Here is a 12,689-nt window from a genome sequence, read left to right as displayed (position 1 = left end):
GCCCAGATCCTTGTTTCCAGGCAGCTTCACCAAGCCCTAAATTTGACTGCCAAGTTAGTCACCTTTAAGTTTAAATAAAGACCTTACTTTTTTCCTGCATATATATGAAATCTCTTATAGCAGTTTTCACAAAAAAAAAGTGGTGTTTAGGATACATAGGTAAACTTTCTACTCCTATTCCTGCTGTGCAGTATTCTTACAAACTGCTGGTTTGCTAATTTCTAGCGTATTAGAAACTTGACAAGCCCAAAGGTATGTGAAAAAAAAATTCTATTTCAATACCTAATCAAATGCTTTATACTCCCTTTGAGGTGGGAAACACTACAGTAAAAACATGCAAGAGTATAAATTGCCTCTTTCTTGATTAATGTCACCTACACAGTTATTTTAAGTTTGTTCTTCTAATACTTCCTCACCTTGCCTAAAACCCATTGCAAATTACATGGCTAATCCATACAGACTATATCCAGTTCATTCCATATTTTATCAATAACATTTCATTCCTTCACCTCTCCCTGACTCTTTCACAATGCTCTTAATTCCTTCTTGCTGGTAAAGCATGCGCAGCGGAAGCGCTCAGGTTGGCAATACTCATAGCATGTTCTAATCTGCCTCTTCGTGGTCTATCAAGTCAATGATCTGAAAACTAAAAAGTGTCTAATTAGACACTGACATGTCCAAAGGAACTGTTATGGCCTATCATGTCACAGGCACTGACCCAATAGACTGTAACAGTTTTGGTCTGTTGGATTAGGAATCAATGTTTTAGTAACTCCCTAACTCCATATTTATCCAGTCTGCTGAATACAACACTCTTACAAATTTTAAAGTCACACTTTCTTTCAATATCCTTTAAGAGTGAAGAAGCCCATAGGAACTATTAAAGAGGTAATTCCTACTTTAAAAATGTTAACCCATCTTTTTTTTTTCCTCTTTTTAGAGGAAAAGCGTGCATGAAAATGCATCAGAGGAATAGACTTATAATCGCAGCTATTTACTATGAACTTTTATTTTAAAGTAAGAAACTCCCAAGTTAAAACTCATGCTGTATAACCTGATGTAGGCTAGATGTATTAATCAAAAAGAAAGCAAGGATAGCGACATTGATATGTAAATGTTAAAATTGGTGCACTGCTTTTTTTTTTTTTTTTCTTGAAAACGATAAGCATTTAACAGCTCCCACTATGTTCAAGAAGAAACTGGCAGCAAAAGTACTCAGCATCTTTAAACTTGGAGCACTTTAGGAAGCCAGCTATGGAAATCTAGGCTTTAATGTTCCTCTACCTTCTCTCTCAATTTTTTCTTCCTGATTTCCAGCATGGATGCCAAAGCAAATTTTACAGTAATAGCCAAGCCTTTCCTTGTCTATGGGGATTCTTAGTATGTCCCTTGATATTACGGTGAAGGAGAATGGAAAGTACAGGAAAGAGAAGAAGCAGGGTAAGAAGAATACAAGCTCTGACATGATAAAAGTTTCATAATCGGTGTTTACCATGACTCTGGGCCAGGAACCCTAAGCTTTTTCACTACTTATCACCTCAGATTTGAACTAGTGGAGTAGTTTTAGTAGTTAGGTGGATAGTACACGACTACTGATATTACACACAGATGAATCAAACCTTCAAAGTATCCGAAAACATATTAATTCTACCAGATATTAGAGGAATGTATCGAAACATCAAAGTACATAAAGTAGCTTTCTAGACCTGGTAGGAGATTATATTTTTATGCAATGTAATTTTTTGCCATGTTTTCCTACATTAATATGACTCCCTTTATCTCCCCCAAAAGCAGTATATCTACAATAGTTTAGAATGAACCATGTTTCAATCATTAGGAAGTACTCTTCGCAAAACATTTTTATTTCAGAAAATTCCTTTCAAATTGCTCTACATGAAACTGTCTGTTCAGTGTTTTAAACTCTTTGATTATTTTTTTTCCTAATACATTCTCTTTATTCGTAATAATCCACTTCTACTTTCTAATTCCTTCACTAAAAGGTAGTGTTATGGCTGTAACATGGGTCATATACTCCAGTCATTCCCCAACCTGAGATCTGAGTGATGAATATGGATTATGAAATATTAACATGATGCCAGTGATCCTGTAGTTTGCCACAGATCAGATAGACATATAAAGACATACAAGCCTAATAGGTAGATGCCCAAATCCATTACCTCCCTAACAGCAAAGTGAATGATTTGGTTTTTATTTGCAATACTAGGGAACAAGCAAGCTTTAGCTACCATACAGGATTATCCAAGAAAAAACTAAACCAGTCAAATGTCACCACATCAAACCTAAGTGTCTGAAGAATAAAAGTGTTAGATATATGCTACATTACTGCGGTTACAATAGCTAAACACAACCTTTGTACCTGGGTCAAGACACTAACTGATCCTTTTCATTCTCAAAATTAGAGCAGCTCAGGATACGGGCTATAGGATTCTTGCTTATTTATCATCTTGTCCCCCAAACTTCTCCATTTCTCAAGATTCAACTTGTATAGCAAAATTCAAAAAGGTTTGAAGGTTCCAGCTGGGAGTAGAAGAGTAAAATTATCGCTATATTCTACTCTTTTACCTTTTCCAACCCGATTACTTTAGAAGTTAAAACAGTGTATAGAAGTTCTTTTTCCTAAATCTTAAAAAGTACCATCATGAAGTGAAGGAAGTACTACATTTTAAGATAATTTATCCTTCTATAAAATTATTTAATGGAAAATTAAATTCTGACTGAAGATGCTATTATATTTTATATGCTCTCAAAAAATCTTAACTTTTAGTGTATATCACTAGTAAGATCCTCAATAAGAGAAAATAATTTGAATAAAACTATAGCGGTTTTCATTGTTTATTCACGAAATAGAATATCTTAAAGTCTACAATATACAAAAATATCACCTCTGTCTACAGAAGCTCATGTTTTATAGTTTGTGTATTTATATTTTTCATTCTAATATTTCTTTCTTTAATGAGCATGTTTCCAATTAAATCAAATCTGTACCTATTTTATTTTAGGATAATCTGACCACAAATATTAAGTATTACTCTCAACTACTTGCCCAAAGGGAACTGGAAAATATAATAAATTATATCTCTGTAGACACTAATACTTTGACAAAAATTAGTACTCCACATAGGCATGTTAAAAGTGTGAACTATTAGAATATCAGGATTTTAATGGGAGGAAGATTTCAGATCTGGAAGATACACAACTTCCGTATGACAAAATAATCTCCTGTCTCAAATTTCATACAAAATCTTATGTATGAACACTGAACATGTAACACAAACTGATACTGAAAAAAAAAAATTTAAATATTTTATACTACAAAGTGTTACGTGCAACATATTTTGGAATATGCCTTATTTGCTTTTAAAAAAAGATTAGTAAAAAAAAAAAAAAAAGAAAGAGTTCAGCTTCCAGTGATGAGGAATCTAAACTAGACAACAAAGAAGTCAATGGGAATCTTCCCATTGTCTGTAGTGAGATTTAAATTTGACGCTGTATTAAAAAAAGGGAATTACGCTCAGAAAATACCTCTGTACATATGTATGTGTGTGCAGGTGCATGTGTGGGGGCGTCTGTGAGTGGGTGATGGATGGGGAATGTGTGTATATATATGTATACACAATCATACATATATAAACACACATAATTACCATTATTAAGTATAACAGGGTTAGCAAGCAGTACAAGTGAAATGACTGCCTTTCAGACAAGGCTAGTTTACTATTGTTGGGGTTTTGTTTTATTATACTACCATAGACACTTTCATAAATATTGCTGACAAAGCTAATATGCAAGAAAGGAACATTTTTCTTACTCCGATCGAAGATGCAATAATCAAATCATAAAACACAAAACCAATAGCCAATCAAGGTGAATAAGTCTGCCCATAGGCTTCATTCAAGCAAGCCATTCACTGAGCTATGTGATGGATCTGTCAAATCCAATACAGCATTACAGACATACTAGCAACATCAAGTGAACATGCAATGACAAAATGACAATACGCCCCACTGCCATGCTTTGACTTGTTCTACCTCATAAATATAAAACTTGATGACTTTGCCAGTTTCTCTGACTTCAGACTTGGACAGAAATCTAACAGCTATAGTTTTATTTATATTTTTAAAACATTACGTGAAAGCTGAATAAAAGCTGCGCAAACATTTATTAACATCTGATTTAGTGTATTTTGCATATCCTTACAATTATTTTTTCCAAACATTCTCGGTTTAAAGAGTTTGGTAGGCAGAGCTCCAGAATGGCGAAGAACATATATAGACCAGTAGGTCCCCTTTTAGCAGTTATATGAATTGGGAAATTTATCAGAAATATTTTAAATATTCAGAAGTCAAATATGATCTTTTTGATTCACCTCTGCAAAGAGCTTCAAATCTTAAAGTACAATTTAGTATGATGACAGACCACACAGTATAAAAATCCAATTCTAAAATTTTTTGAAGTTATATTCAGTGATTATATTGCTTCATAAATAAAACAAAATGTACTTCTTTGTTTGTTTTGTTGTTTTTGTTTTGCAATTCTAAGAAATGAGGGGAGAAATCTGCAAGGTCTACCTCCATTGTGAAATTGTTTTTAGGAGTACATGATTCGTCTTTACAAATACCTAGGGCTTTCTGTTGATTTGTTTCATGAGATTTCCTTGCTGCCCGACTCTCCCCTATATATCTATTCTTTGCCTATTTCCAGCAATATTTCCAGCTGTGACAAACAAGGATACCACTGCATTTCTGCACAATAGAGCTCTCTTACAGTGATCATTATCCATTGACTTGGTTATTGATTCCAGAGTCCCCAATCTTTCTGTTAACCTTTATTTTTAATTTACAAAAAGATGCCTCCAATCTAAAGATTTCCTCTTTCCATCTCCTGACTTAAGAAGCATGTCAACTATGGAACATTGTCATTCATCATGTATATGAGCTGTGATCAAAAAAATAAAGTTTTGGGTTGGTTTTTTTTTAATTAATATGAAGGAATATTTCCATGATATGTCACTGCTTAGTACAATAGTACATACTCACTGGTCCTCACTTCATTTTTCTGGGCATTGTTTATACATTAACAGTATTTTTCATGTGTAATTAAATTAAATAGGGGCTCAAATCAACAGTAAATAAGAGTAGTGTATAAGGAGATGTGGAATCTTCAGTATTGTCAGAGGACAGCAGATGATTACTACACTGAGAAGAAAAGATACAAGCATTGTACTGAACTATATTTCAGCACTTTCAATATTAGTAATTCACAAAAGTTGCTAAATTAAATTAATTAAAAAATGGATGAAAACTTAATCAAATTAAGCAAACTGTAGTTGTGAGTAATCGGAGGTATCCATGTTTGCACATAGTTTCCCATATGCAAAGAAATGTTTGAGCAGATTGTTATTTGTTTTATTCTCTATTCTAGTTTTGGGATTCTCCCATAAAGAAATTCAGTTACAGTATTTGTAATTAAGACAAGAAACCATATTCATTTGGGGAAAGCAGACTGAAGATGAGGGTTAACCACATTTAAAAAGAGAAGCTAAATTAAAAAAAGTCCCAAAAATATAAAATTCACTTAAGATATTTAAAATTATGCAAGCAAAGACAGGTTATTACAATTCTAATTATAGACAAAGCGTATGTGAAAATTAGACATTTTAAAGAGAAAATAATTAAGGGTTGTAACAACTGCATTACTACTGATGCCATCTCAAGCTTCCTTTGCAGTATTTAAGAGCGCTCTCTTCTTAGACGAATCGTTTACTTTTTTGTCAGCATAACTCTTAGTGATGTTGACTCTCTACCCATAGCAGAACATGCCACCGACTAATGTGTTATCTTACAGCATTTGATTTTTTTTTTATGAGAAGGTACATTAATTCATAATTAAAGCATTTTAAAAGTCATCTTGATATTGTTCAGTTTCTCTATGTAACGTATAGGTTTTCAGAAATTCATTTATTCATAGGAATAAACACCCTATAAAATGATCCAGGGACACTTGAATGATATCTGGCAAAAAATGACTAACCACAGGAGGTTATTTCTAATCTTGTCCTTTCGGTTTAGTAAGTTTTTAGAAGCAGGAATTGTTTTGCGTTAAAAGCTCACAGAAAAATACTAGAGCTGCGACATGCTAACACACCTTTGTGGAAATGAAATGAAACTACTGAGTAGCACTTCACCTTTGTAGGTTACCCTAAGTAGAAACAGTACATCGGGAACAAAGTGCATACAGCACGTATCTAGTTGATATTACTGATCAAAATTAATAGAAAGTAACTTGCTTACCTGTCTGACACAGCATGCCTCAGCCATACATGCAAATTATTTTATTCACATAACTTTAAAAAATATATCTTCATTACCCAGAATAAGCACTTAAAAGGCAAATATGCATGCATAGCATTGTAACATTCATACCATGGTACTTTGTTCTAAAAATACAGAATCCATGAACAGCACTTCAATCTAAGAAATAGTTCACTGAAATTTCTTAATCTGTTGATTTCATTAAGAAACAGAAACATTTAAAACAATGTCTAATTTAGCATCTAAAGAAATTTTTCAATACGTATTCAAGACTTCAGAAATTATCTTCCGTGATTCCAAGGGAAAATTTTCTTATGTCAGGAATTGAGAAGTGTGACCTTACTTCTCGCTGCTATTGTAAAGCAAAATATACGCATGTATCTGTCTTTCACAATATACATCCTCCCTTCATGACTGTACATTAGTACTCGACAAATGTTAAAGATAGCACAGATTTTGTTAAGGGTACAGTTTATGAAGAAAACATAGGATATTCTTTCTTTTCTTTACAAAAGGATGTCCACACACTGCAAAGACTTAATTTTATGCAATTTGACAAAATCCTGTTCCTACTGAAGTCAAAAGCAATTTAGGCATTGACTTCAAAGGGCTCCCAATTTTCATCTTGCAAGAGGACACGTTAATTTATGTGACATCACTTTTAGTTTATAGAAGTTAAGTCTTTGCATGTTTCTCTTATGCAGATTTTAATAATCTTTTATTCCTGGTATTATTTCCACCAAATGTGTTTCATTTTGAGGATAAAAATACAGAGCAAAAGAAGAATAACTGAATTTTTTCCAGTATTGCAAAAAATCAAATGCCTGGAAAGAAAGCAAATGGAAAAAATATTGTTTTGCCTTGGCTAGTTCAAGCTTAGACACAGTTCATTCTCAATTTCCACCGACTAAAACAATGTCAATGAGAATTGAGGGCACTCAATAGGTTCAGGTTCTAAATCAACTGAAATAATACTCCTAAGACGAATAATGATCTTTAGTAGCAGACCATCATGAAGCTGTACATATATTTGTCTACATTGTACAAGGGTCACAGACATTAACTGGATGATCTACAGCTTGGGAATGTGTACATCTCATGCCTGGTTCTCAATTAAGGCCTAAAATCTCTCAATTTACGGCTATTCATGGATTATAATAAAACAGCCTGCTTTGGATATCACAATTATCTGCAGAGCAACAAGACAGTTATGAGACTTCAACAAGGCAAATTTATAGAATCATCTTCAGCTTCCACTGGTCAAATATTTATTAGCAGTAAATGAGGTCTTACCTGTCACTGTAGGCAGCTGCAGTGGCAGTGGCAGGCTGGGCATACCGGTAGGCAGCATAACCACCCTGAAACACAAACTCACGCTCTAACTGGATTGCTACAGCACCTTAAAAAACATTTTGCAAAATTTAGCAACAACTGAAAGCGTGCTGCCATGCTGTACGTTCAGTCAAGGGGTTAAATACATAGGAAATATTTCAGTGAATCATTAAGCAAAATTTATGATTGTACTTGTTAAGATCTGTCCCAGAGATCAGGAGAAAGCAATGCACTGTATTCATCAACGTTTTCTTTACAAGACAACACTGTGTTCTTCCACAAGTTTTCAAGTAGCAGTTGTTCTTATGAACGAGGTGTATGTATATAAATAAAGCAATGTTGAACTCAAAAGAAAAACTCAGCTAATAATCAATTCTTTTTTGTACAAAATACGATTTATCATGTCTGGTTGATTAAACCTATGAATTTGTGCACTCAATTAACACTTAATGTTACATACGCTTCCAATTTATACATAAAATTATAATGAAGAAGCAAAATTCTCTTCTTCCATGAATTAACATTCAGTTGTATGTAACAGTAATTGCAGCTGTTCAATTAAGCAAACAGGACAAACAAACACACATTTGAAAGGAATTGTGTGCAGTGATGCATTGATTATCAAACTGTGAAAACAGCAGAGCTTCCTGTTCAATGGACCACGGTGTTATATCAACCATTTCAAAATGATCTCAGCATGCCAATTAACAAACAGAGGCCAGTCTCCACAGATAACACAAACACGATTTATGTCCCAATTAGAATTCACCACCCCATAATCCTCTGGGACAGGGGACTTTTGTATCGCCTTCCCCACCTTCCCCCACCTTAACAAAGAGTTGAATAAGAAAGTATCACATCACTCAGCTTTGAATAAAATTCACTCCTTTGCTAACACGTTTGCTTTAATGGATTGATTTTGTTTTGTTTTGTTTTGTTTTGTTTTTGGAAGGCTGCATTCACACAAGAGATGATGCTGAACGTGAAGAACAGGCTACGATGTGTCAACCTTTACTGTAACAGCTGTACATTTTTACTGCATGAACTTTTGTGGGGTATCTATTTTGATTCTACAAATAAAAATTCACTCCTTTCAGAAAAGCAATTTCAACGACTTTTACAAGCTATTTCCCCTTCTACTACTCCGCTTGGCGGAATCGCTTTCATCCCTAACACGCGTAAACCTTTCTTGGCTAGCAGATTTGAAGGAAGTTGGGTTTGGAAATCAATCATACAGCTGATAATGCCGCATCACCCTAAGAATAAACATATGTTTTACATAGTCTGACAGCTCATTAGAAACTCCAGGCTTTGAATTGCCAACTCACTTGAGGAACATTCTATCGGATTTTTTTCCAGTGCTCACACAGCGAACAGTCCATTTACCTCCCCGCTCCCGGCCAGCTCCCTGCCAGCAGCAATTGTGTCACACAACCACGGGAGTACGGCAGGGGGGCTCAAAATACTACATACGCTCTCTCTTTTCCAGCAAGCCGCTTCTCTGTGCAAGTGCAGAAGCACTGAGACGAAATACTTTCTCATTTTGGATCATTTGATTTTTTTATAAACCAATAGAAGGCTATTACTGTCAAAAATGTATCTCAGGCACATATTGCTTGCAGGTATGTGCATACAGGCAGTGAGATGTCAAATGATGTCACCAAGTGCAAACTGAGCCAGTAAACAGCGAGGCTGAGATGATAACGCAAGCCACACGCTTGGTCTGGCTTCTGCTACCAGGAGAAAGGTGAGAGATTATACAAATTTATCTGGTCTCCCCTCCTGGTTTTTGAGTGCTAAATTTAGCACTTTCTTTTTCTTTACTTCTTTTTTTAATTTATTGTTTCCCCCCCCCCCCCGAGCGCTGATACGAGGGAGTAGAAATGGTAAAAGTACAAAGAAGATATTAAACTTGTTTCCATGATCCAGTCCTGAACAGGTGCGGCAGCCAGCCAGCCACTCTGCACTGGGGCATCACTCTGTTCGCCACACGTACGACTCTCTTGCTTGTCCTGTCACCTGTTTCTAAACCCCCTATTTAAACACGAGAGCCACTTCATTTCAATCTAACTATGCTCAGGATGACTCCCACCGCGGTACAGAATTAAGAACGGGCCACCATGAGAAGCAGCAACATTCCGGTGTTCTTAATCAGGCCCAAAGGAGGCAGGCTGTTCGCATACCGGCTAGTCTTAAATCTGTGGATGGTAGGCTCTGTGGGGATTCTATCTCTTCCCTTTAGTTAAATATCACTAAAAATTGGTCAGTCTGTGAAGACAGACTCTTCCTTGCTCCCTAAATTTAAGAGTAACATTCCTTTTATGCTTACATTTTGATTTGCTTTCATCAAAGAACTGCTGCTGAAAAATGAAGCTCAAATCTGAACTTTATTAAGATGCTTTGGATTCAACAATCAGTATCCCATTTGTGAGAGTCCTGGAAAACTGAGTCTAAAGCAACAGAATGAGATCGAAGTTATTGAATTTACCTGAATTCTTTGGAGAACTAAAATGCAGGAATCATTTGGTTATCATAATTCCCTACCAGCCCATGTCATGATTTCATATTTTTAACATAAGCTGTCACATACTTACCCATAAAAACATTCTTAAGCAAATTATTTTTATGGGGTTTGTGTTCTGCAGTTTTGGTGTGCTACTGTTTTCTTATTGTTTTGTTGCAATTACTTCAGATGATTTATCCTTGCAGCAACCTGTCAGTACACTTTGTATTGGGAAACGGGATGGGAATCTGATTCAAACACCTCAACTCTAAACTTCTCTGACACGTTCTACTTCGGAATTTTTCTCTAATTTTTAACTTGGCTGATATCTTAGATGAAGAATACCCTTGTAATATCCACTACATATACATCTCGGTAATATATTAAATATTTATGTTCATGCCTTCGACTATATTGCAAAATAAAATATTTAGAACAAAATTATGTAATAATTACATAACAATAAATAACAGTTTTCAGTTCCTGTTTCAGAAATGTTTTAGCAATGCTTTTTCCCCCTCACTCTATACATTCAAACAGAGAATACCTGACTGTAATGCTGTAAATCATTATTTTGAAGATTCAGCTGAAATAATAAATTCAGCTAAAATAATGGAAAAATGTCTACTGCCTTATCTGTGCTCCCATATTTGCTACTTCCAAAACAACCATAACACAATGTTACAGCAGTTTAAGTTGTTTTAAAAAATTAATTACAGAGTCAATACACTCACAGTCCAAACATAGAAATATCTCTCACTGGCATAAAATACTGAACGGGACACTCACAACAGTAAGTGTTTTATTTCATGGGGTATGAAGAATATCTGTGATTTTGCGATAGAATCTGGATAATAAAATGCAACTGGTAGACTATTCTTATCACTTATACACAGAGAATCCATTTTCTCACATAATTATTTATTAGTATGATTTTACAAGAGTCTACTTTCAGCATAATGAGTTTTTCCCATCAGTCAGTATGTCATACCTGTGGTAACTTATTGCCATACACATGCTCTTGCAATACTGCTCTATAAAGAAACAGAAATGTAATGATTTGAATGAGTAAGGAAAGAAGGACGGAAAGGAAGATTTAAGGAAGGAATTTAGACGAATTCCCCAAAGCCACTCATTACAATTTCCCTTTCAATGTTTTCTACATCTTTGCGGCTCAGGCAAATTGAAAAAGAGCAGTAGGATCCATCAAAGATCAGTAGCCAATTGTTACAGACAAATCTTAATCGATTTTAGAAAGAAATTGCAGATTTTTTAGATAACATACGATAAAATGGAAACGAAGAGAAAATCAAAGGCATGTGAATTTTTAAATAAACTCTGTATATCTGTAGTAAGAATAATTTCCACAAAAACAAGTCATACAAATGCACATCTGTAGATTATAAAACCATGTATCCACGTGTGCACCTCCTCCTAAAAATACCCAAATTGCTTTTTTTGTCTTGATCTCAGGTGTACTGGCAGTGTTTACTGTAGATACAGATAAACTAAGTGACTCTAAATGACGGGTATTTTTTTCATTAGTTTTTCCTATTACTAACATATTTAATATTCCATGTGAATGTTAGAATTATTTTCCCTCAATTTTTACTTTCTGTACTTCCTTTCACTCCAGGATCTCAAAGTATTTTGTGAACATCAATTACCCAAGGTACAAAACCTTCTCTGGTACTGAGAATTATACCTATTTTATTAGCTACAAATAGAGGAATAGGATAAAAAAAAAAGGCATGAATTATACCCGGCCCTGCAGAATATAGAATGTAGAAGTAGTCATTTCCTCTTCCTCTACTCGTGATGTTGAGGTTTAAATAGTATTTGTTCTGCTCATGGAATAAAACTTTGACTGGGAGAATTAAAAATAAAATATCCAACACCTGTTTGTGCTGGCTCAACTTCTGGAACAGGGTTATGAGAAAGGTTCATGTTATTTCTATATTGTGTTCCCAGAGATATCTGTCACCTCAGAGAAGCTCTTGGTAACATACCCAAACTGACACCACCTGTACTAACTGCAACCAAATGCAATCACCAGGACCGATCCAGCATTTTTTTGAATGTACTGTTTATATCACAAATAAAGATCAGAGAGGTAAAAAGACATTTCATCATGAGATCTCAAAACTTTTGAAAAGGTATCATGGAGTGTTCCAGCACACAGAGCACCAGGAGGAACAACTCACTGCTCCTTGGGGATCCTTTTGGCCTTGGAAAACTCATTTCTCCACTTCTCCTTCTGCTTCTACAAGTCACAGGAAACGGCACATCCTTCCATTTACAAAACACAAAAATCTCTGGTACTTAAAAGACTGACTTCAGTGCTAACTACATATCCTTGCTTTTCACTTTAGAACAGCACCTTTCAGGGTGTCTGATTGCATCGCTGGACTCCTACCTAGTATCAAGGGAAAGTTGCTTAGATAATTATATCTGCTTTTTCCTTGGGAAATAAATACATGGTCCACCTTCAATACCAGCCTATCTTTGAGCTAAAGGTAATG

General features: G+C 35.0%; 1 protein-coding gene across 50 annotated transcripts in view; it reads right to left on the bottom strand.

Moving 5' to 3' along the window:
* Positions 1-12,689, bottom strand: part of RBFOX1 (RNA binding fox-1 homolog 1) — a 908,679-nt gene that overhangs the window by 22,935 nt on the left and 873,055 nt on the right. For all 50 annotated transcript variants that reach the window (XM_063342862.1, XM_063342866.1, XM_063342858.1 and 47 more), the window contains one exon: positions 7,626-7,690. In XM_063342862.1, coding sequence (XP_063198932.1) covers positions 7,626-7,690 — 65 coding nt within the window. The remainder of the gene's footprint in view (positions 1-7,625; positions 7,691-12,689) is intronic.

Source organism: Chroicocephalus ridibundus, chromosome 8 (assembly GCF_963924245.1).
Source record: "Chroicocephalus ridibundus chromosome 8, bChrRid1.1, whole genome shotgun sequence".
Classification (NCBI taxonomy): domain Eukaryota; kingdom Metazoa; phylum Chordata; class Aves; order Charadriiformes; family Laridae; genus Chroicocephalus; species Chroicocephalus ridibundus.
This window is presented reverse-complemented; position numbering and strand designations above follow the sequence as displayed.